General features: G+C 37.0%; 1 protein-coding gene across 1 annotated transcript; it reads left to right on the plus strand.

The window, feature by feature from the left end:
* Positions 1 to 3,251: 3,251 nt before the first annotated feature.
* Positions 3,252 to 8,042, plus strand: LOC103715362 (beta-glucosidase 31-like). Its single transcript, XM_008802962.4, has 13 exons — positions 3,252 to 3,678; positions 4,530 to 4,593; positions 4,675 to 4,733; positions 4,834 to 4,909; positions 5,001 to 5,072; positions 5,239 to 5,326; positions 5,433 to 5,688; positions 5,773 to 5,888; positions 6,004 to 6,224; positions 6,643 to 6,665; positions 6,755 to 6,869; positions 6,986 to 7,094; positions 7,524 to 8,042. The coding sequence occupies exons 1-13, from the start codon at positions 3,538 to 3,540 to the stop codon at positions 7,732 to 7,734; spliced, it is 1,551 nt and encodes a 516-aa protein (XP_008801184.2). The 5' UTR covers positions 3,252 to 3,537; the 3' UTR covers positions 7,735 to 8,042.
* The last annotated feature ends 6,557 nt before the right edge of the window (positions 8,043 to 14,599 follow it).

The raw sequence follows: 14,599 nt of genomic DNA on the forward strand, positions 1-14,599 counted from the left end.
AAAATCTTAAATTTGCTAAGCACCTCATCCTTGGTTTTAATTAGGTAGATATAATAGAACTTGGATTGATTATCTATGAAGGTCACAAAGTATCTGTTACCTCCTGTAGAAGTTCCACCAGAGTCACAAACATCACTATGGATCAACTCTAATAGATTCGAATCCCTATTAACAGATTTAAAAGGCTTTCTAGGGAGTTTGGCTTCTGCACAGATTTTACATTTCTCATGGTTCTTAAGATCACTTTTTGGTATTAAATTTAGGTTCATTAGTTGCTTAATTATATTATAATTTACATAACCTAATCTACCATGCCAAATAGAAGGAGGTTCTATATTCATGATCAAAGGATTTTCATTTATTGAAGAAACTATTATATTCAACTTAAACAATCCTTCACTTAGGAATCCTTTTCCAATAAATATTACACCATAAGAAATTACAACTTTATTGGACTCAAAAAGAAGACGATAGCCTTGCTGGACAAGCAAGGAACCACTAATTAGGTTTCTCCTAACGACCAGAACATGTTAGACGCCGTGCAGAGACAGGACTTTTGCAGAAGTAAGCTTTAAGTCTACATGTCCCACTCCTAGCATACGCGCCTCTGAGCTATTTGCCATAATCATAGCTCCTCTACTTGAGACCTGGTAAGAAGAAAACCAGGAGTGATCCGAACAAATATGAATACCAGCTCCAGTATCAATCCACCAATCAAGTGCTTATAAAGTCATGTTAACTTCAGGACTGAAGGAAACAGACCTGAAAACTATCTCAAAGGAGCCAGCGCCGGAAGTCACCATATTGACTTGAGCACTAGTTGTGTGTGAACCCTTCTTCTTGGATTGAAAAGGTTCAATCTTCTTATAGAAGCACTGGAGAGATAAATGGTTGGTCCGACCACATACATAACAGAAACGAACACCACCTTCCTCTTTCTTCTTCTTCTGCTCCTGGGATTAGATAGGTCTTCCATTGTGGTGGTTAGGGTTTCTAGGGTTGTAGGGCTTCTTTTTGTAATGCTTATTTTTGAAGGGTCGGTTCTGATTTTTTCTAGGTGGGGCCTTTATATTATAAGCATTGTTTTTGTGTCCAGTAGAGGTTTTACTTATGAGTCTATGTTGCTCTTCAATTTTAATCAAGTTCAAAACTTGGGTTAGGGTGAGACCTCCTTGGGTATGGCTCAGAGTCTTAGCAAAATCAGACCAGAAATTGGGTAGTTTGTCTATCAGACATGCTAGCTAGAATGATTTATTCAAATTGGTTCCATTAGCCCTAAGCTGGTGGATCAGGATTTCAAAATCATGAATTTGGTCATTCATAGGCTTCGAGTCCACCATCTTAAAGTTATTGAAGTCGGAGGCCTTGAACCTCTTACCCCAGCATCATCAAGACCATATTTGCTATCTAGGGTGTCCCAGAGTTCTTTGGCACTCTTGGCTGTGTAATAAATGTCATACAGCCTTTCAGAGAGGGCATCTAGGATTCTATGGATGCAATGATAGTCTATCTCATCAGGTGTCCTAGAAGGTGTGCTAATGGAGGTAGAAGATTCAGTGTGGGAGGAGGATGAACTCCGGTTTGGGTTTTGGTGAGTACCATATCGTGAAGTAGTTGGGTTGGACCCGTTATTAACTTCAATGATGCTCTCACTTATGGCTGAGATCAACCCTAATGTGGTGAGCCAGAACCAGATTTGGTTCTGTCACCTCCTAAAGTTATGGCCATCAGATTTTTTAGGTTTGGCATTAAGGTGGTTATTAGTATTAGAGGCCATAGGTTCAAGGTTATAGAAAAAAGATAGAAACTTGAATGAAGGCAAAAAGTTTATGTCAAAAGATTGCACTAAAATTTGTATTGAATTTTGAATGTTTAGTTGATATATCCAAAAAATAATAGCCAGATCAGCTCTAGATCAGTGGTGGAGCACTAGGCTCACTTAAGTGCCAGCCTTTCTTAGATACGTATGCCTTTTTGATAAGTTTTTTTTTGATGCTATTAGTTAGTGAATATAATCACTAGAAATCACACAAATTCAATTTTTACAAAAGCCTAAGTGCAAACTTAAATTTATTATTATGGATTAATTAATTTTCAAATTTTCTATTTGAATTTTTTAAATTAATTATTAATTTAGTGCTAGCTAGATAATTATTGTAATTGAAATCTAATATGTCAATTCAATGAATTGTATATTAGAATTGATTTATTGCCTTATTAGAATAATTGATTACTAATTTTGTACCATCAAATTAATTATTGTAATTGAGATCTAAAATATCAATTCAATCACTTATAAGATTTATTACCTTATTAGAATAATTAATTACTAATTTTGTGGTAGCAAATCAATTATTGTAATTGAGATCTAAAATGTCAATTCAATGAATTATATGATTTATTACTTTATTAGAATCATTGATTACTAATTTTGTGGTAGCAAATCAATTATTGTAATTAAGATCTAAAATATCAATTCAATGAATTATATGATTTATTACCTTATTAGAATAATTGATTACTAATTTTGTGGTGGCAAACCAATTATTGTAATTGAGATCTAAAATGTCAATTCAATGAATTATATGATTTATTACCTTATTAGAATAATTGATTGAGATCTAATAAGTCAATTCAATAAATTAATTATTATGTATCAACCAATTTCCGAATTTTTCGTTTGAATAGGATATGGAAATTACTCATTGAGGAGTCCAAATGGAGGTATGATAAACCTCTTGAAGGTTAAACAAATTATTATCTTTTTAGAATGATTTACTGAATTATAATATTACTAACAATATAAAATAAATACTTATTTGTTTGTATAACTCTTAATGAGTCCAAGGTCCAAGAGGCAGGAGCTTCTTTGCTAGATTCATTATTAGGACTCACCTATACACCACATGGGCTCTCTTAGATCCAGCCAATCACGATAGTCAAGTCACTCTCCAGTATAATCGAGCTAGCTTATAGCACTCCTCGTGCATGATACAGGTCGACCCAAGCTGCCCGCAGCTCTGCTTAAAGAACTAATGTGTCGAAGACCTGGCAGCCACTACCCTAGAGTTCGGGCCTTTGGTGATAAACCCAGGACCTTTTTTCTTGCCTCCGTTCAAAACGGAACCATCAAAGTTGACATTGAGGAAACTCGGAGGTAGAAGCTTTCAAGTGAAAAACACCGTACGGAAGCTGTCTCAATAAAATAAAAATCTTTATTTAAATTAAATTTATTCTTCTATTTTAGAAAAAGGTGTGCAAGTACACGGGCACGATTTAACCATTCAATCTCGAAAACTTTGTAAAAGGGCGGACCGGCATCCATCAAATTCCATTCGTCTTTCTCTCCCTTTGTCAACAATTGGCCATCAACGTCACCCTTCCTTTGCCGGATTCAGGGGCTTTTAGAGGGTCATGACAACTGCTTTCAAAAACTACAGCTCTCGCTCCCATTAAGTTCGTCATCCAGTACGTCTATCCTGTATATAAATCAAGACCGAGACTGGGAGAAGCTAAGAGCAGCTTGCCAAGGAAACCATGGGGGCGGTGGGGATGCAGAGGGGGTGGTGGTTGCTGAACCTTCTCCTCGTGTTGTCAGTAGTCGCTACGGTGAGAGCCATCAGCAGAGATGACTTCCCGGCTGGCTTTATTTTTGGTGCTGGTTCGTCTGCCTATCAGGTAAGACCACTCACTGTGCATCCATCAAAGTATGTGTCTGCGGTGTATGTGAAACTTGATTGATAAACTAAAGATTGGTTTGGCCAAAACGTTTTGATTTATGTTCAGTAAGTATATCCTGCTAAAACTTTTTCAAAAAATAATGACATAATGTAATCTTTAAAATTTTCTTTTTCTGAATTGAGAACGAGCCCAAAGTTTCTTGTGTATTAAAAATCAAAATATAGTAGCTCGCCACATCTCCAGGAACTACTGGTCGGAGTGAAAATTAAGATTTTCTTATCGCAAATAATTCTTTTCCCATGTTATTTCTTGCATATTAATACAAAATAATATGGACTTTCCTTGAAAATCGAAGAAACATGATCGTTGATGAGTTGATCTCTAGAATTTCAACAAAAAAGATAAATAATCACATGTGTTAACCCCCGACTAATGCTAAAAATAATTGCAAATAAAATGAAAATAGATAAACAATTGAGATCAGTCTGTTTAATAACATTAATTCTTTTGATGTTAATAATGGATATGGGAATTACAACGGTTCTCTACTCTTCTACTGGTTATTGTTTGGGGAAGTTAAGCACTAACTTATAGTGCAAATTTAAAGCTGATTACTAGCCTAAAACCATAAAAAATAAGAATTGCCTCATATAATACATGATGCTCTAAGAAAGGGTGCAAGCATTTACAAGCAATGCAGTGAAAACAATTAAAAAAATTAAAATAAAAAAGCACAAGATTAAGTAACCAGTTGGTAGATTAAGATCTGCTATGGAAACAAGGAATCGAGCTACCTGGCATCTATATGTCACTCAGCTTTTAAGAGGGCTGATCTGGGTGGATTGCAGGTAGAAGGAGCAGTTGCGGAGGATGGAAGAAAGCCCAGTATATGGGATACTTTCACCCATGCTGGTCAGTTGAAAACTGTTATGTCAAGGGTTGTGAATTAGTATTTCAGTCTTGATATATCAAGTGCAATGTGTTTCCTTGCAGGGAGAAATGCTGACAAGAGCACAGGAGACATAGCAGCAGACCAATATCACAAATACAAGGCAAGCCTATCTATTACTCAAAGAGATGCGCTGCTGTTATAACATAAGCATATATAGTTTGAAGAATTGCAGGCAAATATCCTTTTTTATTTGATGGCAGGAAGATGTGAAGCTGATGCATGAGATGGGCTTGGATGCTTATAGATTTTCCATCTCATGGTCCCGGCTTATTCCTGGTAACCATGCGGATGGCTTTTTTATTTTGTGGCATAACGGAAATATGCATCGGAAACTTGAGCATGATGCTTCATGGTCCTACTCTTGCAGAAGGGCGAGGACCTGTCAATCCAAAAGGCTTACAGTACTACAACAATCTAATCAATGAGCTCTTAAGCCATGGTATTGGAAATGATCATCTAAGCAAAGAATCTGAAGACTTACTATGTTTTTTTTTTTTTTTTTTTTTTTTTTGTGGGGATTGGAATGACAGCTTCTTGAAGCATTTGATTTCCTGATGACTTAATTGCTAAAAACTTATGCTTTCCAACGTTGGTAAATCCTGCAGGTATAGAGCCTCACATAACTCTTTACCACTTCGACCTTCCGCAAGCATTGCAAGACGAGTATGCAGGACTTCTAAGCCCAAAGATAGTGTAAGCTTCTGCGGTAACTATAACGCATAAAAATTTATCCTGTAATTCTCGTTTATCCATAATAACAGTGCAGCAAATTAGTTTTGTGATTTGCGTATTGATGCAGAGAAGATTTCACGGCTTATGCTAATGTGTGCTTTAAAGAATTTGGTGATAGAGTGAAGTTCTGGAGTACTTTCAATGAACCTAACATAGAAACAGTTGCTGGTTATGATGTTGGGTTGTTTCCACCTGCGCGCTGCTCCTATCCATTTGGACTTAATTGCACCGAGGGGGACTCAACGACAGAACCATACATCGTTGCTCACAATATATTATTAGCCCATGCATCAGCTGCCTCCTTGTACAAGGACAAGTATCAGGTTCCCAAACCCTAACCTTGTTTTGTTCCTCAAAAGAATAGTCATTCATTAAGTATCCTGAGCTTCTGGCCCTTTTGTCTGCAGGCGGAGCAAGGAGGTCGTATAGGAATGACCATCCTAGGCTTTTGGTTTGAGCCTTTCACGAACTCAGCAGAGGATATTGCTGCAGCACAGAGAATGATTGATTTCCATATAGGATGGTACGAATTATAAGCTTGCAGTTGTTCATTTTCCTCTCTTTTCCTTTATCTTCTCCCAGAAAACAAGAACTCAAGAAATGAGAGCTGATCATCGACATCGTCTGCCTTGAACTAGGTTCATGGATCCTCTTGTGTATGGAACTTACCCTGCTGTCATGAAGAAGATTGTTGGATCTCGATTACCATCTTTTAGTGCAGAAGAATCAAAGAAGTTGAAAGCATCATTTGATTTTCTCGGCTTCAACCATTACACAGTTTTTTATTTGCAAGCAGGTCCTAACAATTGGGATCGGAATGAGAGTGACTACCTCAGAGATGTATCTGTCAAATTACCAAGTAAGCAACTGAAGACAATTTAAACATATGCTTTTAGTATGAGAACCAGTTGTTATATTTATTACGAGTACAATATGTCATTGTAACCTTAAGAACAATCTCAATTCTATATATATTATTCTTTATAATAAGTAATAACGGAATATTACCTTACTGATTTTGTATTTGATCAAATTAAAATTTCAGTAATGTATATATGAATATGTGTAAGAAATTACATCTTTTAGTGATAAAACATGCCCTCTTCAGCTTTTGCTCTGTTTCTTCAATGGCCAACTTACAAGGAACTAGATTTATTAGATTTTTTTTTCCTTTCTTGATGAAGATAGTCCTCAATTTCAGCATTGCAGTATTTCTTATTTGAGAATGATTTCCTAAAAATAATTATACTGCTGATAGCAATTGTGTCCTGATGCAGTTACAACCAGGAACTATTGGAAGGTATGCAATAAACTGGTTCTTGTGTAAGCATGAGGGCTAATCCGGACAGTATGTTCTGACTCTCCTGGCACAATTAAAATTTTATGCAGTATTTCAGTTCCCAAAGCATGCCTCCAGTAACTGCAACTCCATGGGCTCTGAGAAAAATGCTTGAGCACATTAAAGTGAAATATGGGAATCCTCCAATTATAATCCATGAAAATGGTAAGGAAAAATTTCTCCCGTTTTTTTTTTTTTGACCTACAGCCCAGCACTTGTTTTGATTATCCTTATGGGAACTATCCTAAAATACTTAAACAGTGTGCTATGCTTGACTTCAGGATATGCGGAGTTCAACATTAACCATACGATGGATGTACACTTTTTTAATGATGATTGTAGAGCAAACTTCTTACACCAATATGTAGAAAGCCTCTTTGAATCTATCAGGTAATTCCATTTTCGCATTAGTAAGAAATTGTATCACTCATAGCAGTCCAGATCTCCACATCTACAGTTTCTTGTTCTCCTTATTCTTCTTCCTCCTCCCCTTTTTCTTCTTCTTATTCCACTCTGGAACCAAGCTACATTAGCCATCTAATGCTTGATGGGAAGTGGGCAGCCTCCACTGCTTTTGCACCTCCACATATGCGGTTGAAACAGTTCCTAAGCTTTGAGTCTATGCATCCATATCTCAAGATCTTGTTTCTTGTTGGAAACACCACCCTAGAAGATGCACCTAAGCGACTGCTAAATAGATGATTATACCTAGTGCATATGCGAAACTGATTTGGTTATCATGAATAGCTTCATGATACATTTAGCATTGTTCAACTTAATTCACTTCTCTGTTTCACCTGAAGCAATCTCTGTGTGCAGGAATGGATCAAATACACAAGGATATTTTGTCTGGTCTTTCATAGACTGTTTTGAGCTTGCTTTTGGTTATACTGCTCGCTATGGTCTCTATGGAGTTGACTTCAATGACAAAAATAGAACAAGGTATGGCAGAGCTTCTGCAGAGTGGTATGCCATGTTTCTCAAGAATGGACTGAGAAGGAGAATATCTCACAATGCCTATGTTGAGTAAACATATGCCAACAATCTATCTTTAGTTGAGAATGTGGAGACAATTTGAATCATAAGGGATGATATGCTATTTCGTATTGAGGCTATAGGCAGAAAAATTGCAATACATCCATGTAGCTTGTCCATGTTAGTGGCATACTTTGTCTTAATGACGAGCGGGTTGGGCTTTGGCTAGCCTTTTGTGAGAGATAGAGTGCTCATAGCCCCGGATAGATTTGTAATTTCATTATGAAACTAAAAAAAGGTCCAATAGAAACTGTATTCCTTGTTACGTCATTATGATCAAGAAGAAACATAGATTCCTTAGTATTCCTTTTGTTTCGTATTCACTAGCCTAGATGAAAAATAAAGTAGACTATCTAACATGTATGATGAATCCATTTTTTGTAAAGTCTTTAACTAAGCGACAATAAAATGCAAAGAGTAGCAGAAGTTTTGTGGTAGTTCAGTAAATTGTAGAGTACTAAAATCATTATAAAAAAGCAGCGATAGGCCTTTAGTAATTTGATTTTCTGGAATTGGCATTTTTAGCCAAGAAAGGTCTGAAAGATATTTTAAGATCTTGTTGGCTCAACTAGAAAGAGGAATAGATGGCTGTGGATCCTACTGTCTTAATCTTTGAGGACTTTCATTATTGAGACGCTGCCTTCTCGAGAAAGAAAGCGATGACTAAGATCTATGAGCTATGAACTTTAGTCTAAAGATAAAACAAACAAAGACAAATTGAAAGATAAACTGATAAAAATAAACTGGTACTTGATTCACTGATTGGCTGAACGCTCTTTTTATAGTTAAATACTTATCTCTCTCTCTCTCTCTCTCTCTCTCTCTCTCTCTCTCTCTCTCTCTCTCTCTCTCTCTCTATATATATATATATATATATATATATATATATATATATAGCTATCTTACTCTAGTGCGGACACCTATCTTTATGAGCTGTCATCACTTCACCCCTCTTCTTTCGGCAGTTGCCGTAATTAGTTCTACCAACATCTCAACTTTTCCACATTCTTGCTCCTTGGCAACCATTTCCGCTAACCACACCTGGCTTCTGAGACTTCATCCAATCAGGAGGATGTTATAAGTGACAATCAGCTATAGTAAGCTAATACCTATAATCAGTTTGCACATGGTACATCTGGAATTCTTTCTGAGCCTTAGGCGATCACTTGGTCTAGTTTGACCGATTTCTCTAGGTCATAGTCCGACCTATCCTTCACAGTACCTAGTGGGGGCCCAATTAGCGTAAGGCTTAGCTAGTGGCTTTCAGTCGATCACAACCAATACCTTAGCTAGTGGCTTTCACACATGCTTAGCTAATTTAGAGTTCACTCTCAAAACCAATTTCTTTTATTTTCTAATATCTAGCAATGCCATATGGCTGTCATCTAACTGGCCTTTAGATTCTGGATGTTGGAGGATGTAGTATAAACAATACCCCACGTCGTATTAGCTTAAGATTATGAGGCTGATAAGATATAAACATCACATCCTTAGTAGTCAATTGGTCGTTCATCGGAATTATCAATACATCATATTTATGACTAACACAGTGATCATTGACCTTTCCTCGTTTACCAAGGTTTTATTAGCTAACTTTGCCTTTTTAATTTCTAAAAATGCAGCGGGCTAGTGCCACGTGCCCCATTCAAGTGTTAATCGAGTGACAAAGCGTGTTGCTCTAGAGATTTGGACAATGATTAGGGTCTTTTCTATATGCCTTTGTAAGGTGAACCTATGCTATCATCCTTCGGACCTTCCTTCAAACTCCCTCCTTGCCCTTGTTCCACATTAAACCACACCTAGAGGCCACGATGAGATAGACTGGGGTATCATTAAAAGGATCATATCATCTTGATTGGCTTGCTCTTAGCTAGCTACTAAATTTGATGCTCAAGGATCTCTTACCGCAGGGACTTTGGCTCTCCCATCGGCTAATACAAGTTTTCATATCAAATCCTTTGCCAGCTTCCCGTCTTCAGATTCCTAAATCGGTTCGAATGGACTACTCTTTATATCAACCTTTAGTGATTGGGTCCGCATGAAAATTTCTCCATTTCAATGTACACGAATCAATCTATCCCCAAGTTTCAACATGCTAGAAACTTGTCACCCACAACAATGAAATATAATCAAGAAGCAACAAATATAATGAATTCTCATGAATGAACTGAAAAGAACCAATGAAGCGCTTTTGATTTGCTAGAGGGAAGCTGTCGTGCAACACACTTCAGATGAACATCACTAACTAATACTCGATGTGGATGGTGAATAGTATGAATGTAGACTTGAAGTTTTTTTTTCTTCCTTGAAACACATTTTATCCTTCCATTAGTGTGTTCTCCAATCAAATGTGGAAGCATTTACATATCCACTAATGGCTAGAAGAGCTCTTTTTACCGTTGGAGGGCTGAAACTAGTCGTTGGCCGTTGTATTTATTTTCCAATTCAAATAGGACTCAACTTTCCTAAAATAGATATGACCAGTAAAAATAAACTTGAAAAAGCTAAAATTTTATAGGAGATAGATCCAACTTCTACATCAACTTTATCTTTTATCGCTTTGCTTGATTCTTCTAGGATTGAGAGATATATTCGGTCAAAGTCTTTTATGAAAAGGAGACTTTTAGTTTGATCAATCTATTTCGGGCCCAAACAATAGAATTTTGGGCACATCATAAATCTCGAAAAGTTATCCAATTTTGTAAAAAGAAAAAATTATCTCAATCGAACATCATATGACCAAGTTATGGCCTTCAAAAATTTAACATGCGATTCGGCTTCCTGATGTGACAAATCTCGCTCTTGGATCCTATCCAACCCCACCTAAAATGGTCAAAGTGGTCGACATCAAGTTTGGTGATCCTCCTAGCATTTGAATTGCTTTCTTATTAATTTTATTCTTATTTTGATGTAGAAATTAAGTAGATGAACCAATTCGGTCTTCAAATTAGTTCAAATAAAAAAATTTAAATTGAAAACTAATTTACTCTTCAAATTGGATCCATAGGTCAGGACCAGTCTAGACATGAGATTACCCAATCAAGACGCAACCTTAATTTTATATAAAAGAAAAAATGAGATGATTTTGGGTGCCCAAGATCCTAAAATGCATATAATCCCACAATCCTTTAACGAGGGGTGCAATCGAGCCAAGTTGAGTAGCTAGAGGCTCAATTTCAAGTTGATTCAAAATATGCGGGCTCAAAATTTGACTTGAGATTGATGGAACCTTAATGTGCAAGCTCAAACATGGCTCGATCAAAAATAAAAATGCTTGAGATCAACTCAACTTGACTCGACTCGAATATCAATAAAGCCATAGTCGAGCTTGTGTTCAAGCCTTGGTCATAATTAAAAAATATAGTTAAAACAAAACATAAAAGGCATGGAGTATTAAAATATATATACTCGACAAGGTTTGTGAGTCGATTATTTTCTACTCCAGCTCGACTCAAGCTCCATAAAGTTGAATCAAATCGAGCTTGAACCCGAGTTGAGCTGGGCCAGCTTGTAAGCTACTCGATTCATTAATTTGCAACCCTACTTTCAACTTGGAATCCCAAACTCATGTATAGTCGCATCCACATAGTGTAAGTATTTCTTTAAGAAGAATCCAACCTTGTAGAAACACACGACTAAAGCTGCAAATGGGTTGGGTTGACCCGTGACCCCACTCGACCCGACCTGACCCATTTTGGAGGACCCGTGGGGTTGGGTTGGGTTTGAACTGTTTCAGCAGCCAAATTCACATTAAATTGTTTAAATACCTTTGTGAGCATCATACTATAGAGCAATGGAGCCTTAGTCCGAGAGATCACATCATGCATCCTTTGGATCATTAGAGCTAGAAGATTCATAGAAATTTCCTTAACGATATTATACATTATGCATAACTCCTACTTGTTAATATACTGAATCTTTCAAATTTTGAAAAGAAGATTATACTAACCACATAATGCAGCAGTCTCATTTCCATATAAAGTTGGCTTATACTAACCTCTTCTAGTTCATCAACTTCCTCTCTATCCAAAATGAGATGTAATCCAATCCGACGCTCTTCAAGGTAGTCATCTGAAGGTCCAGCGGTCGGCATATGAAGAATCTTTTCCAGACTTGGTATATCCAGAAAAATATAAGTCCCTTTGATTGTGGACTTCAAGTTCTCTACCCCAAACTTCACATGATCATAGAACTCTCTTACTAAGATGGGGTACATAGGAACATCAAGGGAGCACATGGACTCCCAACTCATTTGCTTCAATTTTCTTCCAATGGAAAAACCCTTTTGTTTCGAAAACTCAAAATCACCCTTCCATCCGATAGGCACTATCCTAGTGGAGAGGGGTACCTGACTTGGGATATTGACATTGGTGCTTAAGGAGCCAAAAAGGAAGATGCGGGTGCTTAAGGAGCCAAAATTTTTTTTCTATGGCAATTTACTTTTGGTTTATGCTTAAGCAAAGACAAATTTTGGTACTTATTTGTGGTATTTTTTCTTTCTTATGGAATGCCTAATTATGGTTATTCTTTTTTTCTCCTCATATTTAGGATTATTGATTGTAATTGCCTGAAAAGCATTCCAAACGTGCCTATATAAAGGTATGCCCTATGTTATATTTTCAGAATTTAATTTCAAGTTTGAGTGAATTAAGAATTAAGCCTTTGACTTGACGAGTTCCTTCTTTTGGGTGTTCTGTATCTCTAAGCATTTTTTGCTTGGTGAGAGTGTTCTTGCTCTGTATCTTAGAAAGATTGTCTATGAGTGGTGATCACTAGAACTCTGTATATCTAGGATGAATTCATTTGGGTAGTGAGTTTTTTTTTTCCATCAAACTCTGTATCCCTTGGGTGGATTTCTTTAGATGGTAAGTTTTATCTATCCATTGTTCTTGTTCTTGGAGATTTGGGTTACCATTATTCTTAAATTCTGGATGGTTTTGGTTTGCTCATTGTTTGTCTTCCCCCCTTTTTAACTTCTCGGCATCAGATTTGGTATCAGATCATCATGGCAAGTCGAGCCTGTGGTCGAGAGGGCAGAAAGTTGAAGGACCAAACAATGAGCGGGATATTCGTGATACTGAGAATGAAGAATTGTGGAGGGAAAGTGTAGCGACTTCAACAAAGTTTGGCGCATCTTCAAACGTTGAGACATAATATCCTAAATCATAAATCAAAGGAAGAAGATTCACATGATGCGGAAGAAGAGACTAATCCTTTTCACTGTGATCATAGCCTGACATTGAATCGTTCCCAAAGGAGTCACGAGTTTCAACGGGAGTTCGACGTCAAAGTTGATATTCCTAATTTGGAAGAAAGGGCACATCTTGATGAGTTTATTGATTGGCTGCATATGGTGGAGTGCATCTTTGAATACAAAGATGTACCAGAAGATCGCAAGGTAAAAATTGTAGCCATCAAGTTGAAGAAAGATGCCTCTATTTGGTGGGAGCATCTTAAGAAGCAAAGGGCACATGAAGGAAAAAGACGAATTGTAACATGGAAAAAGATGAGAAATGTGCTAAGACAGAAATTTCTTTTAGATAATTACATGCTAGATGCTTTTCTCAAGTTTCATAATTTTAAGCAAAAAGATTTATCTGTGGAAGATTATACTACTGAGTTTGAGTATCTAATATTGTAGTGTGATGTTGAGGAGCCGAAGAGCAAACCATAGTCCGTTATCTTGGCAGGTTATGTTCTAAAATTTGTGACGTGATACTATTACAACCTTATTGGACTTTTAATAATGTGTGCAAACTTGCAGCAAAGGTGGAGAAACAATTGAAGGAGCTGTGTAGGAGAGTTTTTTGCTCTACAAGTCGTGACACTCCTTTTAACTAGGGGAGTGCCGGACCTTCTAAGATTAATTCCACCAAGGCATCCTTGTCAAAAAATCTTTCAAAGGCAGAAAATCCAGTAGCCGGTTCTAGTCATTCCCTACCTTCTACTGGTCTTTGATGCTTCAAATGCCAAGGTATAGGCCATATTGCATATGATTATTCTAATCGTAAAATTATTTCTCTTATGGAGGAAGACGAAGGTGAAGACAAAGATTTAGGTAAACCAACATATGATGAGGAGGTAGAAGAAGAGGAAGTGATTTATGACGATCAAAGAGAATCTGTGGTGGTTTGTAGGAGTTTAAGTGCAGCACATGTAGAAGATAACGAGTGGCTTCGCAACGTCTTTCATACACGATGTACTTCTCATGGCAAAGTCTGTGATGTGATCATTGATGGGGGGAGCTGTGAGAATGCTGTGGTAGCATCAATAGTGGAGAAATTGAAGCTCAAAATAGAAAATCATCCTCAACCATATAAGCTTTCTTGGCTTCACAAGTGTACTGAGGTAAATGTTTACAAGTGTTGCCTTATTCAATTTTCTATGGGCAAGAAATATTTCGATGAGTTACTTTGTGATGTTGTACCTATGGATGCTTGTCACTTATTACTTGGTTGTCCATGGCAATATGATAGAAAAGTGATACATGATGGGTTCAAAAATACATATTCTTTTATGGAGATGGGGTGAAGATTGTGTTAGGGCCTATTAAGATAGAGAGCATTCCCAAGCCTTCTAAAGAGGAGAGAAATAATATTTTGTCCAAGACTAAAGTTGAAAAGGCCATAGTGGAATCTCGTAGAATCTATGCCCTTGTTGTTCTAGAGGAGAATGAGGAGAAGCATGAGTTGCCCCTTATCATGAATACTTTGCTCTATAAATTTTCTGATATTGTTTCTGATAAAATTCCACTTGGACTACCACCTATAAGAGACATACAACATTGCATTGACTTCATACCCGGTGCTAGTCTCCCAAACAAGGTGGCATATAGGATGAATTCTAAGAAGCAAGAAGAG

Source organism: Phoenix dactylifera, chromosome 11 (genome assembly GCF_051530095.1).
Source record: "Phoenix dactylifera cultivar Ajwa chromosome 11, Ajwa_hap1_PhDact_Kaust_v1.1, whole genome shotgun sequence".
NCBI classification, from domain to species: Eukaryota; Viridiplantae; Streptophyta; class Magnoliopsida; order Arecales; family Arecaceae; genus Phoenix; species Phoenix dactylifera.

Excerpts from the sequence above, each read along its gene's own strand:
- LOC103715362 (XM_008802962.4), top strand. The coding sequence starts at position 3,538 with ATGGGGGCGGTGGGGATGCAGAGGGGGTGGTGGTTGCTGAACCTTCTC. Across the intron at positions 3,679-4,529 it reads CTGGTTCGTCTGCCTATCAG|GTAGAAGGAGCAGTTGCGGA; the intron begins GTAAGACCACTC and ends GGTGGATTGCAG. Across the intron at positions 6,225-6,642 it reads TGTATCTGTCAAATTACCAA|TTACAACCAGGAACTATTGG; the intron begins GTAAGCAACTGA and ends GTCCTGATGCAG.